Genomic DNA, 27,944 nt, shown 5'->3' on the forward strand with positions numbered 1-27,944 from the left:
CCGGGTGTGCTCAGGTGTCAGCCTGGGCCCTCCAAACCTCCAAAGCCAACACCCTCATCTTTGCCCCGGTGCCCCCTCCCCCGGGTTCCCCCGCCTCTGCCCGCAGGCTGCCACAGCCTGCGTCCCCTCCTTAACCACATGACCCCCGTTTCACGGTAAAATTTAAAAAAAAAAGGCAAGCTCTGGAACATTCAGAAATGTGAGGCACGCCCGGTTCTAAAACATGACACCGCGGTCTGTGGTTATGGGTCTGTGAGCCTCTGGCCCCAAGCCCTCCAGTGGGCCACGTCCCAGGTGTGGATTCAGACTTCTATATGTTCCTGGGACGGAGGCACGGGCCCCAGCCCCCAGGCAATCCCGGCTAACAGGGCCAGGCGGAAAGTTCCCAAACGGCGGCCCCATCCCCCTGCAATAGGCTGGTGTCCTCCCCACCGGGACTCTCCCAAAGCACCCTCTGCCAGCCCCTTCCCGGGTCCCGCCCCACCCCAGCACCCAGCAGCCCCCCTTGGCCTCCAGGGGGCAGGCCATGCGCCCCATGTGAGCGGTCCTCCAGGTCCCCGAATGCCCTGCACCAGATCTCCCCGAGAGGCGCCTACAGGGCACTCCAGCTAGCTCAGGACTTCAGGGGCTGGGCCTGCAACACCTGAGGGCACGTCACACGCGTGCCAGGCACGGCAGGCCAGCTCGGGGCCAGGCTGCACGGCTGCCCTGCCAGCAACCCGTGCCCCAGACTGCGTCCCAGTCCCCATCCACGAGGCGCTAATGCAGGCTGACTCATCAGACTGCGGCCGGCTGGGGACAGATGCAAAGACAAAGGGACGCAGTGGGCGCACGAGGCCATGTGGCCCCCACCTGGCCCAGGGAATGTCCTCTGGGCCTCCAGGCATGGGATCCGTCTCTGGGGGGGCTGAGGATGCGGACAGGCTGCAGAGACGCCCAGTGCCCCCGCCTGGGCCCACACCCCAATGCCCTCCATGCCAGGTCCTTGGGCCACCGCCCGTCACACGGCACCCCGGGGCCCACGCGCCACCTGCCAACCCCCCTGCCCACGGTGGCCCCCACAGCCCGGGAGCAACCGTCCCCCGGACCTTCACACCCTGGCCCCGCAGGGCCTGGCTCTCCTCTACCCTCCCTACCCCCGCAACTCAGCCAAGCCCTGCCACGGCACCCCAAACAAGGCCCCGGGAAGCTGGGGGTCACCGGGAAGGCAGCACGCCCTTGTCACCCAAGAATGAAGGGGTGCTGGGCTCCAGGGTCGGAGCAAGGTCCCCAGGGAGCCCCCCCCCCAGACTGGAGACAATCTCTTCTCTGGCTAGCCCCCAGCCCCTCTGTAGCTTCTCAGAGGGGAAGAGGGCCGGCCCCCCGAGTCTCTGTTGCTGCAGGGGGGGGGTCCCTGGCTGGGAATCCAGCCCCATCAGTCCCTGCAGGAAGTTGTCCGCCTGACCACAGGTCTCAGGATGGAGTCATGCTGGGCTCAACCTGGGGCTCTGTCTCTGGTCCTGACACTCTATCTGTGTGTCCCTGGGGCTGCGGGGACCTGCAGGGGACGGGGGAGGACACTGGTGGAATGAAGGCCTCGGACTCCCAGAGGGGTCTGTGGGACTCTATCCTGGGGGGACAGGCCAGTCCAGAGAAAAGGGACTTGCAGAGCTGACATCGGGACAGCTCCTTCCCTGGGGAAGCCCACCGGAAGCCCGGAGGACGTGGGCACAGAGACAGGCGCGGCCCCTGCCCCTCCTAACCACGGAGCCCAGCCTCTGACACCCTGCCAGGGCCCAGAGCAGGAGGGGTCCCCCAGGCTCACAGCCCAGGCCTGCCTTGCTGCTTGTGACTTCAGGGGCACACACTCCGTCCACCCCAAACTGCTCCGAGTGGCTGATTTCACGGTCGGTTTTCCCTCTCCCCAGGTGGCTCCTCGTCAGAGAGCCTGACATGGCCCAGCTGGCATGACTCATATCCTAACAAAGACTCCCTCCTGGTCAGACATCCAGCCCCCCCTCTATCTCCCTCTGAAGGGACAGCGGAGGGCACGCCCAGGGTGTGCGAGCTGGCGTAGCAGGAGTTCAGTCTGGAGCTGTCGGCATGCCAGGTCCTTCTGGGGGTCCCCCCGTTCCAGTGGCCACAGGAAAACCTGAGCATCACGGACCCATGACCCCAACTTCCCATGATCTCATGCACAGTCTGCCTCTGTCTTTGCTTCTCTCCTGAGCACACGGCCACTGTGCCAAGGGCCCCCCACTGACCTCATCTCACCTTGGTTATGGCCACAAAGACTCAGTCGCCATGGAAATCCACGTTCTGAGGTTCCTAGTAGACGTGAACTCGGGGGATACTAGTCATGCCAGTACAGTGGCTCCCATGTGCCAGCTGGAGTGAGCGACGTGCACAGCCCCAGAGCCCCTGACCCAGGCTGCCCCACGATGCCCTGCTGCAGAGCAGGGGCACGGCCTCTGAAAGCACCCAGCACTGCCACCTTCCCGTTGCTAATTCTCTCCACCCCTGCCAACACCTCCCCGGCCAGTGGGGACCCCTCCCTGGGCCAGCACCAAGGGCAGGGCCCAGAGGACTCGCCCTAACCAAGTCCCGAGAGGTCACCCAAAGGCCACACAGCCGGGAGACAGCTGGCCCCAGACCCTCTGGGTCGCCCGAGGGGCAGGAGAGGTTCAAAGGTCGCCCCTGGGGCACGAAGTGGGCAGCGTGGGCTGCACCTCAGGTCTGATGCCAGGAACACCCACCTGAGAATCTGGGGGGCTTGTTCCCATAGGTACCACCCAAAGGCCATCGGGGAGGACCCGAACCCTGCCTGTCCCCGACAGCCTGGTCCCTGCTGCCCAGCTCCTTGGCCATCCTCCTAGGGGATACGCGACCCTCCATCCACGGGCCAGCAGGTGATCCCCAGCTCCCCAGCCCCCCAGCGGCCGAGACTCCACGCTACCGCTCCAATGGATGGAGATTGAGTGGCGAAGGGGACCCACACCCAGAACGCAGGCCCCTCCCTCAGATCAGGAAAAACAACCCCAGAATAAGTCCTTGTCCACCAAGGCCCTCAGCTTCGGGGTGGGGACCCAAGGGGCCCCAGCCTCTGACACAGGGATGAGGTCTGGAGTAGGAGACCCCCCCAAGCTCAGACTACCTCTGCTTTGCTCCCTTAGACTTCAGGGACACACACCCTGTCCACCCCAACAGCTCTGCTCTTCCTAAAGAACACTTCCTCTGCTTCTCTCTCCCGCATTCCTGTGTCCGCGACTGCACACCCTACACGCAATCCGGGGACGGGGGGAACCGAGGGGAGCCCCATGTGCTCTCAGAGCCAGGGACGGCACGGAGGGCAAGCCCAGGGGTCTCCGGGGCTCTCTCCCTGGCCAGCTGCGCACTGGCCTGGGCCCTTCACCTGCTGATCAGGGTCCCCAGTGACCCCACACTATCAGTGACCAAGAGGACAACTGGGACCCTGTGAGGAAAAACCGAAGCTGGCGTGGGGCCACCGCCAGGCTGCAGGAAGGGGTGCCAGGAACACCTAAGGAATCCTGGAAGGCTCTGGGGCCCTCCCGGGGTGAGGGGGCTCGGCCTTGGGGCCACACGCCCTACAGAGCCGGTGTTGTCCCCACCTCTCCGCCCAAGGCCCTCAGGCCAGCAAGGAGCTGAGACACAGGGTCCCGCTGGTGGCCACACCCTCCACACCAACGTCCCCAGCATCCAGTGCTCCAACCTCCCCGAGCCTAGGAGTGGGGGAGGCACCGGCAGAGCCCATAACAGAGAGGACGGCGTGACCAAGCAGGCTGGCCGCGGCGCCAAGCACGTCTCAGCACCTGTGCCAGGGTCCGGCTTCGCTCGGCTCCAACAAGACAGGGAACGGCACCCCCCCAGGAGGACTCACCCGCCCGGGGCTCTGAGTGGGCCAGGGGAGCTGCTGGCCCCTGATCACCCCTGAGCATGACTGCCCAGCCCACCCACACCCGCCCCTGGTGGGCTCAGCGCTCTCAGTAACGTCAGTTCCCTCTTCTGCGTGAGCGTGTGGTCGGCAGACGCCGAGGCCGGGCCTGGGGCCGCCCAGCATGAGTGCGGCGGCCAGATCGCAGGCCCACCTGTACCAGTCTGGCCCTGGGGCCGTCGCTGGGCCGGAACCGAGACTTCCGCGCCCGGGGACGGTGTTTCTGCTCTGTGACACACTTGGTCCTCGTGCGTCTTTCAAAGAACGCAAGGGGCTCCTGGTGGCCCTGAACCCTCCCCCACCCAGGAGCGACCCCTGACCAGGCTGCCGGCTGTTGGGGTGCACGGGGGGCATTGTGCCCACCCTGCACGCTGATTTCACGCCCTCATCCACGGTCCCACTAATCACAACTCCAGGAGCGGACAACCCCTCCTGGCAGCTGGGGGGCCGGGGACACACCGCCTCGCCTCCCCTGCACGGCGTGCGTCTGTTCCGGGGGGGCCTGTGAGCAGAGCTGCTACTCACTCAGCGGAGACGCGCAGCAGAGGGCCCCCATCTGTCATCCGCGGCGGGCACGGTGCTCTGGGGACGGTGCCCGAAGCCGCTGCCAGCTCCCGAGGGCGGGGCTGTCTTCCTCTGCACCCCATCCCGTCTGGGAATCCAGACCTTAAATAACGATGTGGGGCCATCCCCAGACTCCACTCCCCCGTCTCCTCGCTGGAAATTCAACTGGGCCCCTGTGACACAGGGGTGTTCCTGTTCCTACCTGTATCACCACCGAAAAAAGAGCGTAACCGAGTCGTCGCGACCCTAACCCAACACCCACTTGCCGTGGAAAGAGAAAGCCTGTTCCTGACCAGGTCTCTGGCGGGGAGGGGGGCAACAGGAGAAGGGGAGATGGCGGGGGAGAGGGAACAGGGACTGGACACGAGGACACCTGGATGCAGAGATAACACTTCCCCCCTGACCTTGATGGCTTGGGGCCGAGGTCTGGCCCCTGAGAGTCCAGCGAGCAGGCTGAACGGGGCCTGAGCGGGACAAGCATGGCTGCCCTGCGTTCCTCTCAGGGATGCCTGACAGGCCAGCCCACCCCCCGCATTCCTCCACATCCTGACCCTGGACCAGGAGTCCTGCCAGCCGCTCCGGGAGGTGCTGTCTGGCCCACTGCACCACAGGAAGGCGCAGGGAGCTCCCTGGACCCCTCTGAGTGCTCTGCCATGCCAGGGAGGATGGGACACCCACAGGGTCTGAGAGCGTCCTCTGACGGGCTGGCACCAGTTGTGTCCTGCCCGGACGTCATGGGGGTGGTGGGGGAGCACCGGCACCTTCTCGTCTCCTGACCTCTGTTCCTGCAGTGCCCTCCACCTGCTCCTCTCTCCCTACCTCTCTTCTATTTTTCCCTGACCCTGGTCCCCACATCACCACTCCCTTGAGGGCTGAGTCCAACCCCCCTGGGGCAGAGCCCTTCCCTGAGACACGGCCCAGGCCCACCATACTCACTCCTGGCCTCCCTGCCTCCCATCACCTTTACCTCATAGCAAAACCCAAACAGCTCCAGACTCACGGATACATCCCACCTGCCTCAGGACCTTTGCTTGTGCCATTCCCTGCAGGGGACATTCTTGCTCCATATCCTCCCACAACAAGTCTCTGGGTCCACTCAGCTGCTGCAAACTCCCCAGCCCCCAGCCCCCAAGAGCCTCCATCTGGTCCCCCCAGCCCAGCGCCTCCATCAAGATCAGGCCAGCGGAGCCCTGATGCAGAGTGAACGATGGCAGGACACACTGAGCACACGGTGGGAGATCCCCAAGTCCTGCGGAGAACCACAGCAGGCCCAGCACAAGGACCAGCACAGACCTCAGGCCGAGAGAGATCCGTGGAGTGAAGAGGGCTTGCAGCCCCCACCGGGCTCTATGCCCCCAGGGCCCCCAGGCCCTCTGCAGGGCCCAGCTGGACTGCAGATGTGGGGACAGGACCACACCTGGCCTCACCACGGCACACGCACACCCCATTTAATCAGCGCTTCCCGACCTCTGCCAACTAAGCAGGCCACCAGTAAGCTCAATGAACACCAACCGTCTGCCCAGCTCGGGGCCCCAGGGGTGCCTGGATGGGGACACAGGGCAAGAGAAAAGTCTAGACCACAACCCTTCCTGGGCCGACCCAAGGAAGCAGCGGAGACGCAGGAAACCAGGTCCGTCCCCACAGATGGACCTCAGCGCACACTAACCCCCTTCCACTGCCTGCCCCCCAAAGGCTGAGGCCGCCACAGACCCAGACTTCTCATCGGAGACCGATTCCCAAAGACCAAACCCTTCCGCCTCCTTGTGGGAAGCAGAAACCCTTACAAGACCCACAAAAATTTTCCCGCTCCTTCTCTACTACAGCTCCTATCCACCCACACAACCCAGCCCGACCTCACTTCCGCCAGGAAGCCCTCCTTAGCAGCCCACAGAACCCAGGAGAGGGCACCCCGCTGCCCAGGTCTCACTCAGGGACCAACAAGAGGTCAGGCTCGCATCCAGGGACACCCCCCTCCCACCAAGCCCTCCAGAAGCAGCCACGCTAAGAATAGGGCTCCCCCGACCCTGCCTCTGGCAGGGATTCAGACCCGCCTCGCCCCGCTGCCCGCCCCAGCGCTCAGGACCAGCAGTCTCCCTGAGAAGCCCCCCCACCATACCTGTCTCCGCTCGCGCCGGCCCGAAGAGCAGGGACAGGCCCATCCCAGCCAGCACACGCTCAGGGAGTGACACGTACGTGAAGGAACAGCAGCGCAGGCCAGACACACGGGACAATCACCGTTCCTTGTTCCTCCTTCAATCAGAAAAAGGGAGCCACCGGGAGAACGGCCTGCAGCGTGGGGAGCCCAGGGCCCGTGAAGACACGCCATGCCCTGGCCAGCCCACAGAGGTGAGGCCCCCCACTCTGGACACACCCCTTCTGCCTTTACACCCCCACATTCTACCAGGTATGGGTTGGCCTTCCCACTGGCCCACCCCAGGCCTGTCCAGCACCCGTTTCAGAACCTCTCAAGGACTCCCCACGAGAGGCCAGCCTGGGGACTCTCAGTCCAGGCAGAGACACATGTGGGTGCCAGGAGAACAGAGACCCAGGTCCAGGAACAAGATGCTGGCATGAGGAGGGGCTTGGAAGGGGAGCACCCCCAGGGTTCTGTCCCCAGAGCACACGAAGGAAGCCCTGTGCGTCAGGCAAAGTGTGCCGGGGAGCACGGCCACAAGATCAGGAAGGTGAGCACCACATGTAACTGTCCTGCTCAGTTCCGGTGTGCGGGGGCAGCGTGGGCCGCGGGATGGAGAGAAGGATCGGGCCTGTTCTAGGTCAATGCCCTCAGCGTCCGCACCAGGACACCCACACCCACTGTGAGCCCTGCGTGCTCGTGACGGCTGAACGGATAGCAGCAGCTCTCATGAGATGCCTTTAAAAACTCGGACTGGCCCAGCCTCGCACCCCTGCCCAACACAGGGACCTGAGAGTCTGACCGGGCTCCCCCAGCTCTGCCCTCCAGCAGCCGCGTGACCTTGATGTGTCCTCTGGCTTCTCCGAGCCCTAGGCTGAGGCGCACCCCATACCTGGCCCCTGGGAGGTGACTCCTAGAGGTGCATGCCACCCGACCCCCAGGGGCCTCCTCGGCACCCTCCTGGTCCCTTACACCCTCGCTGGGCTGCGGCCGGCCTCCCCTGGGGCCCCTCCAGAGCAGTGAGCGTCCCCAGAGGCCCTGCGGGCTGGGTGCTAGGACGCAGCAGCTGCGTGGCCGGCAGACAGGCGCGGAGTCAGGAACCCAGGGGGAGCCCGGGCAGAACATAACCCAGCCACGCAGGCTACAACACACAGATCCCACCCACCTTCCTCTATAAATAAACCTGTGTAGGAGAAACAGCGCTTGCCCCGAAAGTTCCAGCGCCTCTGTATTTTCAAAAAGCCAAGTCAATTGATAAGGACGCGGGCTGCCCTTGTCGGCTCCTCTGCCGTGTGTCGGGAGTCCCCCTTAGAGCCCGAGCAGACCACGCAGTATCGTGGGTGCTGGGGTCACCCCCACGGGGATTCCCGAGAGCTTGGGGGCTTGGGGAAGGCCCCTTCCCACGTTCCAGTCGCCAACTGAATCCCAGTGTGGGGCTGGGACGTTGGCTGGGACTGCGCCAGCCTCCGGCAAGTGTGGGTTCCCAGAGCAAACCCAATTATCCCACTTGGCTCTCTGACTTTGTCCCCTGCAGCAGGGCAGACAGGGAGCTGGCGGTGGCAGGCGCACCCTGTGTGTGCCCAGGGCCAGCCCGTCGATCTGCAGGAATCTGAGTGCTCCGCCGAGCCACGCAGAGCCCCCACGGGCTTGCCAGGGGAACCAGTCCCCACCTGTCCAGGCGCGCGGCTTATTTTAGGTTTGCCCCAGAGCCGACATGCCCCCACTGCTTCAGCCTGGTGTCTGCTGGAAGTCAGCAGCCGCCCCCACGAGGCCGAAGGCTGTGCCGTGCCCACCCTGCCTGTCAGGCGCAGGATCTCCACAGAACACAAGTCAGCGCATCCCGGGATCCGAACCCACCTCCTGCCAGTGCCATCCCCCTCCAGCCCGGTGGCCCTCCTGCTCCCAGAGCGACAGGGCATCCTTCTCCTTGGGTCACAAGGACGCACAGAGATGGAGATGCCACCACAAGGCCCAGCCGGCCCCATCCCCCAGGCCGCTCTGGCTTCCCCCTACCTGCATGAGCCACCCTTGCCCCCGCTCCCCTACATGGAGTCACACACATGCGCGCCTGTCAGACACGCTCAGGGACACAGAACACCCAGCACCCCTGGGTCAGACCGTTACACTCCCTCAGCCTCCAGGGCCCGGAGCAACCAGACACGGGGCTGTCAGCAGAGACAAAGCACAGGCCCGACTCGGCTCTATCCCTATCTGGTCTCTGCACACGCTTGGAAATGCCGCACACGCACGCAAAGCCGGCGACCAGGCCCGTCCCAGCCTAGGGTGCTCAGACAGACACGGCCCCGTCACCCGCCACGACACCCAGCCACGCCACCCTCCTGCCAACCACGAGGTGCCCGGGCCATCTCCAAGCCAGAGTTCCAGAGAGGACAGACCATGCCCCGACACGGGAGAGGTGTCGCCCACTGTCTGCCGAGGGCGCAGGCGGTCAGGCCCTGAGCTGGCCACTGGGCTGCGACCATGACCCCCTTCTTCACAGCCGGGAGCAGAACCAGACTCGGCCGATGTTTGGATATGGAGGAAAAAAGCAGCGTGGGTTTCATTACTTTTCTTGGTACAGTTTCCTCTTTTACATTTAATATTTATACAGTAAAACACACAAGATAGAAAAAATATACACACACGTTGCTGCTTTAGCCTCTGTCTCGATTTTGACAAATAAAGTTTACTTGCAGGTCCCCACCTCGGTCAACCCCCACCCCCTGTCCCTGTTTGTCCAGGATGTCCAATCTCTCCAGGGCAAGGAGCCTGAAGGCACAGCACCCGCGGCACCGCCTCCTGAAAACCGGCTCCCACCACCAGCGAGAACCAGAAAGGCAGGACCCAGGGCCAACCAGAGCCCACCAGGACAGCCCCCAAACACCATCTGCTTGGGGGGGGGGGCACCAAACCTGCCGTCTACATCCCACAAGTGCCCCCTGGCTGCCCCAACACCACTCTGGAACCTTCTCTGAAAGTCTGTGCCGCTCTGGCTGGAAGCAGAGAGGGGCCCCATCCTCCAAGGCCAGGAAAAGCCCTAGGGGAAGGGACCGGAGCGCACAGAGCCAGCTGCGTCCCTGCCCCCCACCCCCAGCTGCGCATGACTTAAATCAGCCCCAGCACGGAGTTCAGCCTGGAGAAGAGAGTTCACAACCAACGTCACGGCATCTCTCCGCGGAAAAGGGCCGGCAAACTCGCACCGCCTCGCGGCCCCACGGGTCTCCCGCGACGCTCTGAAGCGCAAAGCACAGACTGAAAACTTCGCTCCCCTTACTCTACGTCCTGCCGGCCTCCCCCTCCCCAGCGAGGGTCCCGCCTCTGGCGAGCAGTCTGTAAGCCCAGGAGCCAGCACTCCCGTCCCGACCGCCACCCAAGTGGGCACGACTTCCCGCGCGGCCGACCCCTGTTCCCCTCCAAGCTCGTGGTGGCCTCGCGGCTTCTCTCCCACCCTCTCCCATCCCGCGCTGGCTCGGCACCGGGAACACCCCGGCCGGGTATGGAGCGAAGCCCCACCCCTGCCGTCCCTGCCCTGCCCTGCGCTCCCCGCGCGCCCAGCCCGCTCCGGGTCCAACGAGTCCGGGCTCGCGGGGGCCACGCGGAGGAGGTCCCGCGCGCTGGACCCCCCGTCCCGCACCGCCGCAGCCCGGAGGCCCTGGAAGGATATGGGTTACAGACCAGCCGGAGACACCAGCTGCGCGGCCGCGTGGTCTGCCCGAGGCAGAAGAAGACCGTGGCCGCCAGCGCCGGGTACGGGACGGGCTGCTCCTCGTCGGCGCCCAGCTCCGCGCCGCGCTCGGCCGCCGGGCTCTCGGGGGGCGACGCGCCGGGCCCGGACCCCGGCTCCGCCTTCCGCCCCGGCACTCCGGGGCTCGCCGGGGACGCCCCAACTGCCGCCGCCGCCGGGCCCGGGGCCGGAGCGCCCAGAGGCACTCGGACCTCGTCGGCCGCCTGCGCGCCCTCGGTCATGGTGGCAGCGGGCAGCACCTGCGGGGTGACAGGCGGTAACCGGGACCCGGGAACGACACCCGCCTCGGGCACAGCGGAGCTGCGGGAACAGCCGCGGTCGCCGGGATGTCTTTGTCTTCCCCTATTAGAGACAAATGCGCCCCCCGCCCCCGCCCGCCCCCTCCCTCCGGCGAGGGTTGGGCTGCCCCTCCCCCACCACCGGGGCGGGGGCCCCAGGGGCCCCCTCGCCGGCTCCGCTAAGTTGAAGGGTCCCGCCGCGCAGTGGGGCGCGCGTCCCCGCCGAGTCTCACCTCGCTCCGGCGGCCGGCGGCGTCCCCGCGGGCATCGCCCGGGCGGCGCGGTCACCGCGGACCCGGCACGGCGCTTGGCCGCGGCTGGAGCGCGCCGCCCCCGGCCCCGAGCCCCCGGCCCCGGCCCGCCGGCTTCGGCTCCCGCTCCGGCTGTCCCGGCGGCGACGGCGGGCGGCCCCAGCGCGGAGGGGACCGCTGGGCGGACGAGCCGTGGGCGCGGGGCGCGGGGCCGGGGGGGCGCGGGGCGGGGGCGCGGCGCGGCGAGCAAGCCCAGAGCGTGTCCGCGCGCGGCGCAGGAAACTTCGGAGTGAGCCGCGGAGGGCGGGGGCGGGGCCGGCGCGGGGGCGGGGCCGCAGGGGCGCCGAGAGGGAGGGGCCGCCCCCGCCCCGAGGCACGCGCGCGGCGACCCTCCCCCATCGCGGGGGGCGCCTGCCGGTTCCCAGGGTCCCGGAAGGGGGGGGCGGGGGCGGAGCTGGACCCCACCGCGCCCCCACCCCCTCTCCGGGCGCGCGGAGCGCCACGGGGCGCGCGCGGAGCGGCTCGGCGGGGGGGCGGGGAGCGGCGCCAACGTACTCCCCGCCCCCAGCTGCGGGGGCGGCCAGAGCCGCGGAGGCGGGCTCTCCCCTCCCCCTCGCCTCCGCCTTCGCCGCCGCCGCCGCCGCCGCCGCCGCGCACCGCCCCTACACCCCGGCTACGCGGGCCAGGGTCGCCGAGGGGGCGGGGCTGGGCGGGCGTGGGCGGCCGCGACCGCGACTGCGAGGCTGCGTGCCCCTCCCCCTCCGCGTGTGTGTTTTGGGTGTGACCGTGCCCGTGTGATGCGCTGCCGTGTCCGTGGGTGGGATTCTGGGCGCGCCTGCGTCCGCATCTCCCCCAGCACCGGCGCGCGCACACACACAAACGGAAGGCAGTTTCTGCGAACTTGTCCGCTGCCTACCCCTCCCGGGTGGAGACCCGTGAAGGCCTGGGAAAGGGGAAGGGGCGAGGCCCTCCAGCAAGGCTTCCCGCTCTCATGCTGAGCACATGCAGGACAGGTCACTGGAGTGCCTGTGTTCCAGGGGTCCCTCCACAGCGGAGTCCTCGTGGGGCCCAACCCCGCGCAGGGCCGGCGGCACCTCAGAGCCTGGACCAGACCAGGCGGGCTCCACCAGGCCCACAGAGAGCCCTGTCCGCCAGGTGTCAGCAGGGAGGGCGCCGGCGGCTCCTGACTCCTCCCCACCCCAGCGCCCCGCCTTGGTCGTGGTGGAGGCTCCTACTTTCCCCACCGTCCCGTCCCAGTCCCCCACCCCCCGGACTTCCTCTGGGAGCACCTTCCCCACACCCCAGGCAGCCCTGGAGGGGCGGCTTACTCCCTCCTTCCAAGCCCACCCTCAGCGCCCAGAAAGCCCCTTCCTCTGGACAAAGAGCAGGCGGGTGGTCCCCACGAGCCCAGTCCAGGAGCCTTGGTTGGGCCTTGCCAGCGGCTGGCATGGCGTGGAGTGGGGGCCACCTGGCAAGGCTGCAGTTAGGTCCCTGCCAGCGTGAGCTTCCCCACCTGCAGGGCAGCAGGCCAGGTGTAGCCCTGATGGGGAGGGGGCTGTGTGGGGCAGGGGCTGAGCAGGGGCGGAGGGGGAGGAAGTCCCCAGGAGGCAGCTGTGCCCTGGGAAGGCACTGGACGAGGGGACAGGAAGACATGGCCGGGGCAGCTCTGGTGCGGGTCCCGGGAGGTGCCCTGGACAGGCTGCTCTCCGCTCGGCAGGGCCTTCTCTTGTATACGTGAACTTTTCAAGAAAAGGGAAACATTTACTCTATTTTAATGCTACTACTTAGCATTGGAGGGCCTCAGCCAGTAATTAAGTTCCTCAAACAGCAATTAGGGCCCTAGCTAGGGAGGAGAAGGCTCTGGGAGAGCCCACGGCCTAGAGCTCAGCCCTACAGGGAGGCTTGCAAGGAGGGGACAGACACCAGAGCTGAAGCAGGTCCCTGATCTCCTACACACTCATTAAGTCTAGGGCGAAGCTCCAGGTTGGTTTTAGTTGGAGGTTGTTACTGATTTGCTGGACAAAAACTAGGGGGGGGGGGGGGGTGCAGTGTGCCGGGTCTGGGGTGGAACTGGGGGTGCAGTGACAAGGACCAGTACAGGCCTTGTCCTTGTTCCCTGGAGCTTCATTCCAGGAAGGCGGCAGCCAGTAACGCATCCTTGGATGCAGGACAAAAACATTTACAAACTGTGTTCAGTGCCATGGACAACCGAGAAAGGAAGCAGCAGACATATTGAGAACAAGAAAGCAGCCAGAAGAGGAGCAAAGGGTTATTCCCAGCAGTGAGAGCAGCCTGTGCAAAGGCCCCGTGGCAGACAGGAGAAAGCTGACCCGGAGAGAGCCTGGGGTGCCTATGTGGTGGGTGGACTGTGAGGTGTGGTGCCGGGGATGGGAGGGCCGGACAGGGCTTCTGCAGGATCTTGTGGTACAGGGAGGAAGCTGTCTGTCATTCTGAATGAGAGACTGTCACCCTCTTCTGTCATGCTCCATCCTCCAGATGTCTGCAGAAGGGACAGGGCCATGGATTTTTAAAGTAGACATTATATTTTAAAGACAGCATCTATAACCTGACAAAGCCTATGGCCTTCAGAAACCCCATGGCTCATTTACCACCGGTGGTGCTGTAAAGACCCCTGGAGGGGCATTTTCCATCCCCAACTACCTTTCCCTCCACTTGCCCAAGCTGAGGACCTGCCGGAATGGTCCTCCCAGGTTCCGCATCCCCTGGCCTGGTGCTCACCGACTCTGCGTCCACGGCGTCCAGTGGGGCTGAGCCGCCCAGCCACGGGCTTGCCCTGGGCCCTCATCGTGCTCACGGGAACACAGTGGAGGCCCACGTGCCTTCCACTGGAGGGGTTCTGCCCCACGTGGGGACGACCTCGCCCCAGAGGGAAAATGAAAAGCAGATCATACGTTGATAGGAGAAAATGACATTAAAAGCAATGAAACAGTGTTACGTCTACATTGCTAGAAAGGAATGTTCAAGCAAGATGAAGCATTGGACAATTTGGAAATTGGCATTAAAATTGTTTAATTAAACTGTACAGAGTGTTCAGATGTATGTCTTTTAAATCCTCCAGACCTCTGGAAAATTTGGTTCTGCTTTTTGCTATTTATTCTTTTTTTTTTTTTTTTTAAAGGAAAAAGTTTTCCCTTGAAAAGAGCTCGGGTGTGTGGGTGTTGGGGGGGGGGGGTGGTGGCAAGTGGCGCGTTTGTCCAGGCAGCAGAAAGTAGAGACAAGACCCCGTCCCCAGGAAAGGGACTCGGACCCCAGACGTATGCGGCTGTGGAACGTCCCAGCTGCCTTGGGGGCCCCTCTGCCTTGGCAGGCCTGGCTGTCTGGACCTGGGGCCCTCTCCTCAGCTCGGGGGCCCGGAGGGCACCTCCATCACCACCCCCCCAGCCACAGTGCTGTCCCTCCTGGGCACACCTGCTCCCTTCAGGGCACTCTTGTCTACCCGTGGGCTGGCTGGAGCCCTCGAGGCCATTCTCCCCGTGTCCAGACCTTCAGCTGCCCTCTCTGATCGTCCCCTTGCCTCCACGGGCTCTCTTCCCTCCTGAAGCCCCCATGGGTCCTGGGCTCCGGATCCAGCCTCCTTGAGCCAGCAGGACCCACCTCCGGGCACTGCCCTCCACCGTCTCTTCAGACCACAGACCCCCCAGCCTTGGCCTTGCAGCACCCACCGCTGGGACGGCCCTGCTTGACCTGTGTAGCCAGCTCTCTGCCAGCCAGGCTCCTCTCGGGGCCCGAAGCCAGCCCTACAGCCCTCCCTTCGCTGTGTGCTGGTCCCTGTTTGCTTTCCCGTGATGCTCGGCCCGTGTCCACTCTAGCTGGGGGCACAGGGAAGGCCTAGCCCACAGGAGGTTGTTAAGAGCAGGGACCTGAGCCAAAGCCGGGACAGGTGAGTCCGGGGTCACCCAGCAGGTCAGTGTGCCGGACTGTGGGCCTCACGACGCAGTGGCAGCAGGGAGGCTGAACCCTCTGGGGTGCCGAGGCCTGGCCGGCAGGTTGTCAGCCTGTCGTGGCCTCCTGCAGCCCCTTCAAGCCCACCTCAACAGGACACTGCCACCGACAAGCAGGGCCCAGCCCTATGCTGTCTGGAAGCCAGGCCTGGAGGGACCCCCCGCCTCAGTGTGAGGAAAGCTGGGCCAGGCTCCACAGAGAGTGGATTCTGGGGGCAGGCGGCCCAGACCCCTGGCCAGTTGTCTCAGTCCTACACCTGCCTGGTGTCCCCCCAGCTCAGGGGCCGCCCACGATTGCCATGTGCCCAGCCTAAACAGCAGTGCTGGACACGGGTGCCCCTTCCGTCCCGTTCCCAGTCCCCAGGACAAAGCAGCAGCTAAAGGAGGGGCTTCTGTAAGTTCACACCCTAACGGGGCTGGACCCATCAGGAGGGGGGCCCCCGCGGCTCTCAGCGTGTCTCTGGCCCCAGCCCTGCCCTCTCCCAGACGAGCAGCTCTCATCTGCTGCCCCTGCCCCAGCCTGGTCCCGACTCCTCTGCCCGCTGGGTCCCTGCAGCAGGTTGGGGACGAGCAGGGGACGTACCCGGCACCTCACACCCCCAGCTGCAGAAGTCACACACCCACTCCGCTCCCAGAAGCCTCAGAGTGTGGCCCATCAGATGCAGCAGTTAAAAATACAGGTTGGCCCTGCTGACTTTTGCTCTGTTTTGTGAGAGACAGGGTGGTGGGGGCAGTGGGAGAGGGTGAGAGAGAGAACCCTAAGCAGGCTCCAGGCCCGGCCTGGGGCCCGACGTGGGGCTCCATCCCACAACCCCGAGATCATGACCTGAGCCGGAATCCAGGGCCAGATGCTTAATGGACTGAGCCACCCAGGCGTCCCTCTGAGTTAACTTTGAATCGCAGACAAACAGTGATTAATTTTTGGTACAAATATATCCCATGTAATGTTTGGGAGCTACTTATACTAAAAAATGTGTTTATATCTGAGACTCTGATTTAACTGCGTGGTGTATCTTTTCCCTGGTGGCCTTCCTCCCAGCAGCAGGAGGTGAGGCGTGGCGGGGAAGGAGGAGGGGTCCGGGCCCCACCTGAGCCGGGTGCACTCTGCAGGGCCCTGGGGTGCCCTCCCCCAGAGTCAGAGCAACCTGAAGAGCAGACACTTGGGGAGGGGGAGGGGAGGCCCCCTGAGTGTGTGTCCTGCGTGGCCAGCTGGCCTCTGTCCCCCTGCTCACCCTCCGTGGGCTCAGACGCTTCCGTCTTAGCCCCAGGCTCGCCAGCTCGGGTCCCCTCAGGTCACAGTGCGGGGGTGGTAGAGGCCGTGGGGTGTGGCTTCGGCAGGGCCCCTTCGAGCCCCCAGACTCTAACGGCAGGTCACTTGGAAGGGGAGGCGGCTTCTAGATCCTCACTTTGCACTGCACAGCTCTGCAGGGCTGCAGATGCCGGGGCAGGGGTGGGGGCAGGTGGGGCCTATGGCAGGTGCTAAGGCACGTGGGCAGCTTGCCCAGCCGAGGGGTCCTGCCCTGGGAGGGGGATCTGGCCACCCTGGCTGACAGCCGGAGGGACTCGGGGCTCCCGGCCTTTCAGACGTGGTCTGCAGTCTCAGCTCTCGGGCAGCAGCGAGTCCAGTAGAGCCTTGCCATGAGGCGATCCAGTCGGTATCAGCACTGGGTGCGGAGCCATCCTGTTTGATCACCACTGGGTTGGAAATAGCATTTTCTGGGGGCACCTAGACCTCCCGCTGTCCCCGCAGGGCACTCATCCTGTCCCGTCCCCCTCCTGCTCACTGCCACCACCTTACCAGACGGAGCGCAGGGAGGGTGGAGAGGGCAGGGAGCACAGCCTGAGTGTGGCCCGCGCCCATGGGAGCCCTGCCCTGCCTGGGACATGCTGCGGAAGGGGACACAGGCCAGCATGGGGCCCCGGCTCACGGAGGGGCTCCCAATGTTCTGGAGCCTGCCCGTGCCATGGGTGGGGGGAGGCTCAGGCCTCTTGAGGCTCAGGAAATCCCGTGGGGGCAGAAGGGCTGCTGGGAGGAGGACCCTACCATGTTCTCCGGTTCCCCAAGCTGGAAACAACCCAACTGTCCTCCGGACACACGGGCCAATGGAACGTAGGCCACTGCCACGAGGGAACACTACTGAGGCGTGAACGGGGAGTGGGCCGGCCGCACGGCCTGGAGCATGGCCCTCGAGGCCACAGTGATGCTCAGGGTCAGAAGCAGACACAAAAGGCCACAGAAAGTTTCGGGAACAGGGGCAGCCATGGAGGTGGAACGTGGATAGGTTGCCGTGGGCTGGAGGGAGGGCAGTGAGGTGCGTGTCCTTTTGGGGTGACAGAAATGTTCTAAAAATGGGGCTGGGTGACGGTTGCACCTCCCTGCGACTTTGCTGGGAGCCACCTGCACACTCTGAATTCCACAGAATTTAGGGGGCCGTCTGTGGCGTGTGATTCACAGCTCCACGAGGCCATGAACGGAGCCACGAGGGAGAGGCCACGCTGCCACGGTGGTGCCCACACGGAGGGCTGTTCTCAGCAGCCGGGAGCTGGAGCTGGTGCTGGTGCCGGTGGCCCTGGTGGGAGCCGGGCGGGCCTCGAGGGGGCTGTGCCCGGGATGGGGGCGGCCTCCCAGGGCTCGCTGGTCCCTCCGGGTCCTCAGGGGCTCTCGGGCGCCTGCAGCAACATCTGGCCTAGGGCGGGACAGGGCAGGAGGCGGGCTTGTGGGAAGTTAGCCATCCTCCCGCAGGAGTCAGGGCAGCCCCCTGGGGGTTTGGGTGGGACCTCCTCTGAGAGGGGGGCTCAGCCTCGAATCCGGGGTTGGAGAGCAGCGGGGCTGGGTGGAGTGCCCCCAGCAAGATCATACCCCGGGGTGGGGGGAGGGCGAGGGCTGACCCGGGGGGAGGAAGTGGGGGGGTGCTGGCTAGGGTGCTTCCAGGACTTTGATGGGGCCGTGGGAAGTGGGAGGCTGGCGGCAGATGTCAGGCCTTCATCCCCGCCCTGCTTCCTCCACTGACCCCCAGCCCCGGCCCCCAGCCCCTGCCCCCCAGCCCTTCTGCGTGCAGGGAGGCCTGGCCTGGCAGACTCCCTCATAGTCTTCCCTCCAAACTTCAGGGCCCCAGCTTCCTCAGCCTGGCAGGCTCCCTATGCATCTGACACTCCCCGAGACCCCAGGAGACCCCGAGACCCCAGCAACTCACACCCACTGGGGATTGAGAACCCTGAAACGCAGTCCACGTGCCGGCCTCTTGCCCAGGTTCTGTGCCTCTCCGACCCCCATGGGCCAGGGGCAGGCGCTCACGACCCAGGCGGGAGGACACCCTCAGAGCAACGTGCTACGAGCCAGCCAGCCCTGCAGGCCCCCACCTGACCCCTGTTCTCCTAGCTGGGGCGGGGTGGGGGGCACCCGCATTCAGCGGTGGGGCCCTGCTGGGAGGCCAGGCTGCCTCTGATTCCTGCCTCCTCTGATGCATTTGCCCCACGGCCCTGGGGTGTCTGTTTGACCTTTACTGTTCAATGGAGATTTGGGTAGCCCCTCCGGACAGACGTCCTGCTCCGCTGTGGGGTGGTGGGGAGCCCCCCGCCCTGCATGATCAGGGCTTGCCCCCTGCAGGTGGGGGAAGCTCACAAACCCCTGCCACCACACCGCAGGCTGGCAGAGGCCTGGGCTCTGAAGGCATTTCCACAATTTAGTGTTAAACAGTCTTTTGTTTATTGTTCTGATGCTTCCACTTAATACTGGCCTGCCCGGTGCCTGCTCTCACCTGCTGGCCTGGACACCCGGCCTGCCAGCCCACCCAGCTCCGGGGACGCCTGCCTCCTGCAGAAGGAATTTCAGATTACCTCGGGTCTGCCTCCAAGCACTACCCTCTGACAAGCAGCCTCCTGGCCCGGGGGCACGGCCAGGTGGCTGCTGGAGTCCTGGAAGGAGCCGACGCAGGACGCGGCCAGCCTGGTCCTCAAGAAACCTGGGTCCTCGAAGCCAAAGCCGGTATGTGGGCAGCCAGGGCCTTGCAGCCTAAAGTGGCGGCTTCCAGAACACTCCTGCTTCCTCCCCTAGCGAGCACCAACTCCCGGCTAAATCCTGGACTGTGTCTACAGGCTCTGGTCCTCGCCACGCACCTTGGGGCTGCCCGGAAGACGAGCTGAGTGGTGTGGAGACGGAAGGTGGGCACGGAGACTGGCCGGGGAGGACTCACGGCAGGTGCGGTGGGTGGCCGGGGGAGTGTTGGACTAGTGCCCTGGTGATCCTGGTTCCAGCATGGACCCTGCATTCTCTGAGGCACATGGAGGGGGTGGGGGGGGGTCCCTCCTGTCGGCCAGAGGCCCTGAGCTGGCTCCACGGGTCCCTGCTGTAACTCCCCCCCTTCCTTGGCCCAGGCTGCAGAGGGCAAGGCGACAATGGAGGCCTTTTTCATTCCTGTCTATTATTAGTGAACCAGGTTCTCACTGTTGTCAGAGAAGGTGTTTCCTGCGGCGGCCCGGGGGGACGGGGTGGTCCTGGTTCCACCAGCCCACGGCCACCAAGCTGGCGGCCGGTCAGGCCGGATGATCCCTGACCACTACAGAGCCCCCAGCCCCCTGCCCCAGGGAGAGTGACAGGTGTCTTGTCCTCCCCGGGAGGGTAGGGCTCACGGGGCATGTGGGAGCCCCGTAGCCTGGCCTCCCCGAGGAGCCGTGCCCCCGACGTCCCGCCACTTGCTGGTGGCCATGGATTAAGTCCTTCCCAGTCTACCACCCCGCCGCGGCAGCCATGCACATGTTGATGGAGTGAGCTTCTCAAGTGCTTTCTGCACGGTGAGTGCGGACGGCAAAGAGTTTAGGGGGCACTGGTGGGCAGTGACGCAGAGCTGGGCCTGGGTCTGCCTGTCTGAGCTGCCCCCGCCCCTAGGGGTGACCCCCCCTTAGCTCAGAGGCAGACCCAGGCTGAATCGGGCCTCCCAGGGACCCTTCCGGGGAACGAGAATGGCAAGCCTAGGCCAGGCATACATGGTGTCCAGCTAGAGAAACGGGGGTCCTGGGAGACCTTGCGAAGACAAGTGGGGGGTCCCTGGCACCTGAGCTGTCCACGGCCTGGGACTCGGCAGGGAGAAGTCCCTGCACCTGGGCTTGTAGCTGTGAGCTCCGTCTGGGCTGAGTTTGAGGCTGGTACCAGGAGTTCAACCCCTCAGAGTCCCCTCTTTGGTCCTAAGTCGTTCCCCTGTGCAAGCTAGACCCTCGGGGAGCTGGCAGTGCCTTCAGGACAGGGTCCCTGGACGCAGGAGGCCCCAGGACCGTCCAGAAGGACCAAGCGTGGGGGCCGGGGGGGCACGTCCCCTCCAGGAGCCTCATCCAGCTCCTGCCCCCTCCCCCGGCCAGAGAGCAGCTGCGGGAGACACTGGTTTCTGCTCAGAAGATGCCGACACTTTCATTTTCCTGGATTTATGGCCTCTTCCGTGGTTTCATTACTGAGATAAGGACGGAGACCATCCCTGCCGGGCTCCGCGGGGGACACGCAGGCAGCCATCCAGATAAAACACTGACACGGCCGACTCCCAGGCAACACGGCGAGGCCTCGGGTCAGCAGGGCAAGAGCAGGCGGCCCTCCTTGGGGGGGTGGGGGCAGGACAGCCGGGAACCCCCTCACCCTGATCAGGGTGTGTAGGAAGACCAGGCGGCAAGCGTCCCCCTCGACGGTGAGAGACGGATGCTTCTTCCCTCAGATCAGGAACAAGCCAAGGACGCCTGCTCTGCCCCGGCCGCTCCGCACGATCCCACTAGAATGAAGACAGCGGCTCCTGAGGGCTGCAGGCAACATGGGAAAGTACATGCCAGCAGCGACGATTGCAAAATAAAATTTGGAAAACTCCCATTTACAATGTCATCCAAAAATAGCAAACGTGGGCCGCCTGGGGGCCTCGTCGCCGGGAGTCTGACTCTCGTCAGGGCTCCGGTCCTGATCTCAGGGTCATGAGATCGAGCCCCACGGGGGGCTGCGCGCTCCGCGGGAAGTCTGCTGGAGCTTCCCTCTCTCTCCCGCGGCTCCCCTCACCCCCGCTCGAGCTTTCTCGCAAATAAATCAATGAAGTCTTAAAACACGTAAAAATCAATTGGGCAAAAGATGTGCCAGACCTCAGGAATGAACCCGAGAGCCGGAGTTCCGGAGGGAGGTTGGAGACACAGCGTGCCTGTGGGTCAGGGCTGCTCCCCACGTGGCTCTGTGGGCTTCAGGGAAATCCCAAACCAAGCCTCGAAAGGCTACTTCCGAATTAAAGACATGTGTGGAGGTGCCAAGGGCGCAGAAGAGCTAACGTCGCGTCTTGAAAACAAAGCTGGAGGACACGCTCGCTTCTACGGAAGGTCACGCCGTGGCTGGGTGACCACGAGTGGGGGAGGGGCAAGCCCAGGGTGGCGGGTCAGCCGTGCGCGCGTCTCAAGGGCACACAGGGTCCTGTGGGCACCGCCGAGTTTTGACGAAGGGGCTAGCGTACCTCAGTGGGAGGAACAGAGGTGTCTGCGGCCGGGGGTTTGGGAAAAGTGGGCGAACCCTGGAGGAAAACGACCCTCGACCCCACCTCCCGCCACACACACATCAGCAAGCCCCAGCACGGATCCAGGCGGTGACGCTGCCGTGAGAAGGGATGGGAGGATGCCGTGGGGCTCTGAGGGAGACAGATATTTCCTAAGGGTGATGCAGAAAGCGTCAGAGAGAAAGAGTGGTGAGCTGGGCTTTATCGGGCCGACGCCCTCGGCTCACCTGAAGGTGCTTAAGTCATGGCGACGGGACACCCGGTAGGCGAGGGGCTTGCGTCTGGGGCACAAAGAGCCGACCAAAACGCACAATGCCAGCGACACAATCTGAGAGCAATCTGAACATCGGAACAGACCGGTCCGCAAAGGCGTGCGGCGGGCAAATCAGCGCAGGAAGGGATGCCCGCCGTCCCTAGTCCCCAGGGACACACACAAACCCCCCCCACCACTTCGGGGGCTCCAAGGTGGTGGGCAAGGGTCCCCAGGGAGGCTCACGCCGTCTGGGAAAATCTAAGTAGGGCCTCCACCAGAACGGGGCCCTGCCCAGCCCCTCCCTGCCCAGAGGCCCCTTAGCGCCCCCGGCAAGGTGACCGAGCCCTGTGTGCCCAGCCCAGCAGACTGACCGGCCTCCCGCGGCAGCACCTTCTTCAGCCTGAAACTAGATGAACAGGACCTCCCAGCACAGGACCTGGGCCGCGCAGGCTGGGGCTGAGCAGCTGGGGGTCCAACCCCTGTCCATGGAGAGAGAGCAGGGAGCCCAGGCCCGTGTTCCTGCTCCCATCTGACCCTGGGGCCCCACAACCGGGGGCCAGCGCTGACTTCTGGGAACCTTGGTTTCCCCTGTGCAAGGGGGGTACCAGCCACTCCCCACCGACCCCTGTAGGGCCGCTCAGTCACAGGATCTCCAGCCTGTGCCGCTCAAGGCACTTGGCGAGTGACCAAGACTAGCAGTAGGCCCTAGCGTCCCCGAGGCGGTGTGGGTGTGCGAGGTAAGCGTGTCGGGGTGTCCGCAGGCCCACACGGGCGGGGTGGGGGAAGGGCTGTATAAATCGGCAGAAACCCATTGTCCCAGTTCTGGAGGCTGGAAACGCGGGATCGAGGTGCGGGAGGGCAGCGGTCCCTCGGACGCCTCTGGGGGAGGGTGAGTCCTCCTCTCGCGGGCTCTGGTGTGCGGCTCCTGTGTCCCCCACTCTGTGGCCGCATCTCCGCCCACGGCCTCCTTCCGGTGCGTCTGTGCGTCCCCCTTCTTCTCTCCTAGGAGGACGCCATTGTTGGGTTGAGGGCCCGCCGGGCAGACCCAGGACGACCGTATCTCACCATCCTTAACGTCATTACATCTCAGCCCTTTCCCAGACGAGGTCCCAGGCACAGGTCGCGGCTGTTTCTGGAGGGGGCGACAGTCTGGCCCATCTCGCGGCTGTAGGATTCTTCCCGGGGGGCCCTGCCTGGGGAGGGTCCATGGCCCGGCCGTGGAGCGTCACCCCCGGCGTCCGGCCTCTCTGCCGACACACCTGTGCACACCCTCGGAGTGCATAGTGCCTCGGAGAGCGGGGCGTGCGGCCTGGGGGGCCGGCGGGCTGGGGATGCCTGCCGCTGGCACTGACGGGCGGACTCCACTGCAACTTCCTCATGGCTTTATTGAGCGGCCGCCTGGCCGGCCAGGGACCACCTTGCATTGCCAGGACTGGCGCCTTCCGTCTCTTACTTTGGAACGTAGACAGTTCATGTTTAATGTCCCCGTCGGGTGGAGAACATGCGCTCTGAGTCCCCGGAGTCCCGGTCTCTGGGGGCGTCTAGATGCGGCTGAGGGCCCCAGACCAGGGCTGCGGGAACCCTCGGGGAGCCCGCGGCACCTGAAAATCCCAACCAGGGACATCTGGGAATGCTGGCCGAGGGAGTAAGGGAAGGAGAGGGCGACGATCCCTGCTCCACGAGGAGCTCCGGACGGGGAGGCGGCATGGTCGGACGCAGAAGGACCGAGGGCCGCTGGGCAGTCTGTGAAGCGTGCGGACCCCGGACTCAGAGACACAGCAAACCCCAAACACACGCTTGAGTCCATTCCCCTTGGCTCGGCCTCTGGACCCCCGCAAAGAGAGGCCACGGGGACAGGTAGAGCGAGTCGGGTGGTTTTGAGGGACAGCGGGTGATGGATCGCAGACGCCTCACCAGCGGAGAGAAGCCGGAGACCAGGGTGGCGTCCCCGGCGGGCGCTGGGCAGACAGGAAGCCGCTCAGACAAGCCAGGCCGGGAGGGGGATGCGCGGGACGGAGCAGAAGAATAAAAATGCTATTCAGGACACGAAAGAAGATCTAAGTACTGGGAGAGCTCTGATCCTCACGCCCGGGAAGACTCGAGGCCGCGGCAAGGGAAACTCTGCTAAGTTAACTCCATGAACTCAACACCGTTTCCATCAGAGCCCAACGGACTCCTGGGAGCCTTGACGCGTGGACCCTACGGTGTGTCCGGTTGGATGGGGGCCTGCAGTGGCCAAGCCGGTTCCCAGGAAGGACGGTGGGGAGGGCCCCTCACCCCGATGTCAGGGTTTCCTGTCACGCCCCTGTCGTTAGAGCACCTGGGGAGACGGGCCAGAGAGGGAGGCTAGACAGACGGCGTGCCCGGGGGCCCCGCACGGCCCACCCTGCGCGGGAGGCACCCGGGTCAGCAGGCATCTGGCTGGAGCCGCCGCATGCTGGCCCGTGCGGACCCGGGTGACACGTCCCAGAATTCGGTGGCTGCGGAGAAGCAAGTGCTGGAGGGCAAGCCGCTGCTCGTGGAGCGTCCATCGTTTGTGTGAGGGCGAGGCACGGAAGGCCACGTGAGGGACTGGACGACAGACAGCAACCTGGGGGCAGTGGGGCTCCCGCTCCGCGGCCGCGGGTCGGCTCCGGGTGTGGGAGCGGGGCTTACAACCAAGAGTGACCCACATTTATGAGTATCTGGGGACCGTGGCCACACGCTGTGGGTCTGGGTACCATGTGCAGTCAGCGCAGACCGCTGTGAGTGGCCCGGTGACCCTCCCTCGGAGACGCTGACGTGCGGGGAATCCACGGCGGGGGCCAACACCTGTGTGCGTGGACCGACACCGCAAGCCGCGCTCATCTCCGGGGAGGGTCCAGCGCGCCCGTGGCTCATCTCCATGCCTCTGGACGAGCTCGAGCTGTCCCATCATTTCAAACTGGCTTCCAACAGGGGTGCCCCTTCCCGAGGGGACGCCCCTCCCCTCACCGGGCAGGAATGTGTCCCCTGCTGCCCGCTGAGGCCAGGAACGCAGAAGGCCACGGGGGCCCGGGGGTCCCGCATGCCCGAGGGAGGGCGGAGTCTTCCTTCATGTGAAGAGAAGGGTTCTCTGTGTCCCTGGCGGTGAGCTTCCCTGGGACTCAGGCCCAGTGGCCTCCTGCCCGGCCTCCTGCCCCGCACCCCGGCCATAAGGGCAGCCCCCCCCACAACGCTCCCGGCTACTCCATCAGCTCAGGCAGCCCAGAATCGATCCAATTGTAATTGGGTCTTGGAAGAGGGTTAATATTTAACTGGATTAAATATTTAAACAGGGCGAGGAGACAGGGCGCGGGGCTGCCCCGGGAGACGCTCGCTGCAGACAGGGTGTGCAGATGTGGGGGCAGGCCTCGGGGAGCGAGAGCCTCAGACACCCAGGCCCGCCGCCCAGATATCAGGGCGGACTGGGGGGGTGGGGGGGGCTCCTGCTCTCTGCTGGCTGGGCGTGCCGAGGACTCTCCAGCCCTTCCAGCGGGCCCTATGTATTGAGCACCAACTGTATGCCAAGCTGAACTGGGGGGCTAATACCGCCTTGCAAGGGCCCCTGGAAGGCTGTGAGTGGCTGCCTCCTTCAGGAAGCCTGCCTGGCCTGGGCCGGCTCCCCATGCCACACATGGTTGCCCTCCTGCACGTCCCCCGCGCCCTTGTCCTCTGCGAGGCTGTGCATTCGGCTGAGCCTGACTCCAGACCTACTCAGCCTGTGTGGTCCCAGCTGGGGAGGTTGCCTGGGGGTGGACGCTCGAGGGACGGCCTCAGGGCATGAGGTGAGGACATGGGTGTGGGTTCCCCAGGGCGGCCAGGTCTGGAGGCCAGGATCCCAGGGCTGCCCACTCTCCAGAGGCCCAGGGGAGGGTTCCTCCTGCCTGGTCCAGATTCTGGTGTGGGGCCTTGGCTTGCGGCCTCATCTGCCAACCTCGGCCTCCACGTGGCTGCCTTCCGGCGGCTGTGCGGCCAGATCCCCTCTTCTTAGAAGGATGCAGGTGCCTGGGTTAGAGCCCAGCCCAATGACCTCATCTTAACTCCATTGCCTGCAAAGACCCTATTTCCCCAAATAAGGTCCCATTCACAGGCCCTGGGGTTTCAGACTCGGACTTATCTGCTGGGGGGACACAATTCACTCCATTGCCAGGGGTCACCTCCCCGAGTGCTTGGAGAGAGGGGAAGCAGGCAGCCCCAGCCCTCGAGAGCCGTGGAGGCCCCTCTTTCCATGTGGCTGGGTAAGCTGGGCTGAGCCCGTGGTCACCGGCCCCAAGTCTGAGTCGACGGGTGATGTGGACACAGGGGAGTAGGCAGGGTGCGGGCACCGTGCTGGGGTGCAGAGACCTCCTGGGGTGGTTAAAGACGTCAGCCTGTGGCCCCCCACCTGTCCCTGGCGGCTCAGAGCCACAGGCCTCCTTGCCGACCCTCACCGTTCTTCCTTCCAAGCTTCTGAGCGTGTGGTCCTGCCCCTCCCACAGCAAGAGCACTGGGGAAGCAGGAGGGGCGTTCTAGAATGCATGGGTGGTGGCACCATACCCCTCAGGCTCCCTGCGAGGGTGTCCAGAGATGAACTCTGGGAGGGACGGGAAGGCCAGGCAGGGGGAGGTGCAGCCCCTGGACCCCCTGTGGCCCACACGTGGTTGCCCATTTCCAGGGCCCACGCCCCTGCAGCACTCTCGGCAAAGCCTCTCAACTCACCGGGCATCGGTCGACTCCAGGCAGATGAGCAAGGCCCCACGGCCGAGGGCCCGGGATCTCAGGCCGTCTTCTGTGGCCGGAGGTCAGTGGGCAGCTGGGCGGCCGCCCCATGCCAGGCAGGGCGCGAGGAGGCAGGAGCCCCTGGGGTCCCGCGTCCCTGTCCCCCAGTTGCCCAGAGGCAGGGCGCCCGGGGCCGGCTGACGGTCTCCCACACAGAGTACCCCACGTGGCCGGGCCGAGCAGGGTCTGTGCAATGTCAGCTCCGTGCGGGAGGAAGTGAGCGGGGCGGCCGGGCCCTCATGATGTCTTGCAGACCCCAGGAACCCGGAGAGACAGAGCCCACACCCCAGCCCAGGATGATGGCGTGGTTCCAGGTGGACTCAGGGCTTCCTGAGTCCATCCAGGTCTGGGTCTGGACCAGAGGGCATGACCAGGGCTGAAGGACAAAACAGAGCGGGCAGGGAGAGGCTGAGATGGAGCCTGAATCCTGGGGGGAGGCGCACCGAGCCTCGGTTTTCTGGACTGCAAGGCAAGCCTGAGGTTGACCTTGCTGTGGGCCGTAGACACACGAGCCGAGTGCACAGGCCAGTGCTCTGACCAGCCTCTTGAGCTTCTTGCTGGAGGGGTGGACACACAGACAGGGGGCAGGAGGAGGGAGGCCTGGCCGCTGGGGGTCTGCAGTGGTGCCCTCCCCCGCCCCGGATGCTGGGGAGGCTGCTGAGCCCAAGGAAGCCGTGGCTGCGACCCAGATTCCTCGATGATGCCGGTCTCAGAGCAGGAGTCTCCGGCTCACTTCCCCGCCGCTGGTGGGCTCCTCTGCCCTCTAGGGTCCAGGCCTTTCATGGAGTCTCTGCCCTCATTCTGGGCTCTGACCTGCTCTGCAGGCCCCCAGCCCTGGGGTCTTGCCTGGGGCTCCTCGGGGGCTACAGGGAGGGGAGCAGGCAGGGGGAAGCTGGAGTCGGATGGCCCCCGTGTGCCCCAGGCTGGGTGTGTGGGAGGAAGGAGGCCAGGACAAGGCAGTCCCAGGGGTGGGCTAGTGGCCTAGGCCCCCTCCGCTGCTGAGGCCTCCCCTTCCTGTCCTGGAGTGAGTGGGGTGTGCCACACTCTGGCCAGGCCTAGGGACGGGTCCTCTCCCAGCAGGATCCCACCCAGCCAGTGACCAAGAAGCACCAAGGCAGCCTTGGGGTTCCATGGTCAGCCAGCAGACCCGCTGAGGGAAACTGAGGCACAACCCCTTAGAGCCAACACGGTAGGCAGAACGGGTAGGATTGTGGCCCAAGCAGCCGCTCATGGGGATGAACCACCACTCTCCCCCACCATACCCCACCCTGGAGGAAATGGCCTGGATGTTTGCTCTGTCTGGTCTGCTGGGCCTGTGGGGGCCTCGCAGCCAGTTCTGGATGGATGGATGGATGTCTGGTGGGACCATCTGGCTGGGTTAAAACCCAAACCCAAGGGTTCCCCTTGGGGACCCTGGTGCATGTAGTGTCCCCCTAGTGGGGCAGCTGCTTCTAGGGCTGGGGGATCAGAAGGGAAAGGCTTGGGGGGTACTCGGGATCTGAGGGGTGTTTTGAGGGGGGGCCCTCTGCTCTCATAGGTGGGGCCGGCCTCCACGGTTCTACCTA

At 65.1% G+C, this 27,944-nt stretch overlaps 1 protein-coding gene across 1 annotated transcript in view; it reads right to left on the reverse strand.

Moving 5' to 3' along the window:
• LOC111156013 (calcium voltage-gated channel subunit alpha1 H) overlaps nucleotides 1-10,595 on the reverse strand; it is a 55,056-nt gene extending 44,461 nt beyond the window's left edge. Inside the window, exon 1 of the mRNA XM_022516542.1 lies at nucleotides 10,301-10,595. Within this exon, the coding sequence (XP_022372250.1) occupies nucleotides 10,301-10,595 (295 nt within the window). The remainder of the gene's footprint in view (nucleotides 1-10,300) is intronic.
• Nucleotides 10,596-27,944: the final 17,349 nt, after the last annotated feature.

Source organism: Enhydra lutris, unplaced genomic scaffold (assembly GCF_002288905.1).
Source record: "Enhydra lutris kenyoni isolate GAN:26980312 unplaced genomic scaffold, ASM228890v2 scaffoldscaffold45, whole genome shotgun sequence".
In the NCBI taxonomy this organism is placed as follows: Eukaryota; Metazoa; Chordata; class Mammalia; order Carnivora; family Mustelidae; genus Enhydra; species Enhydra lutris.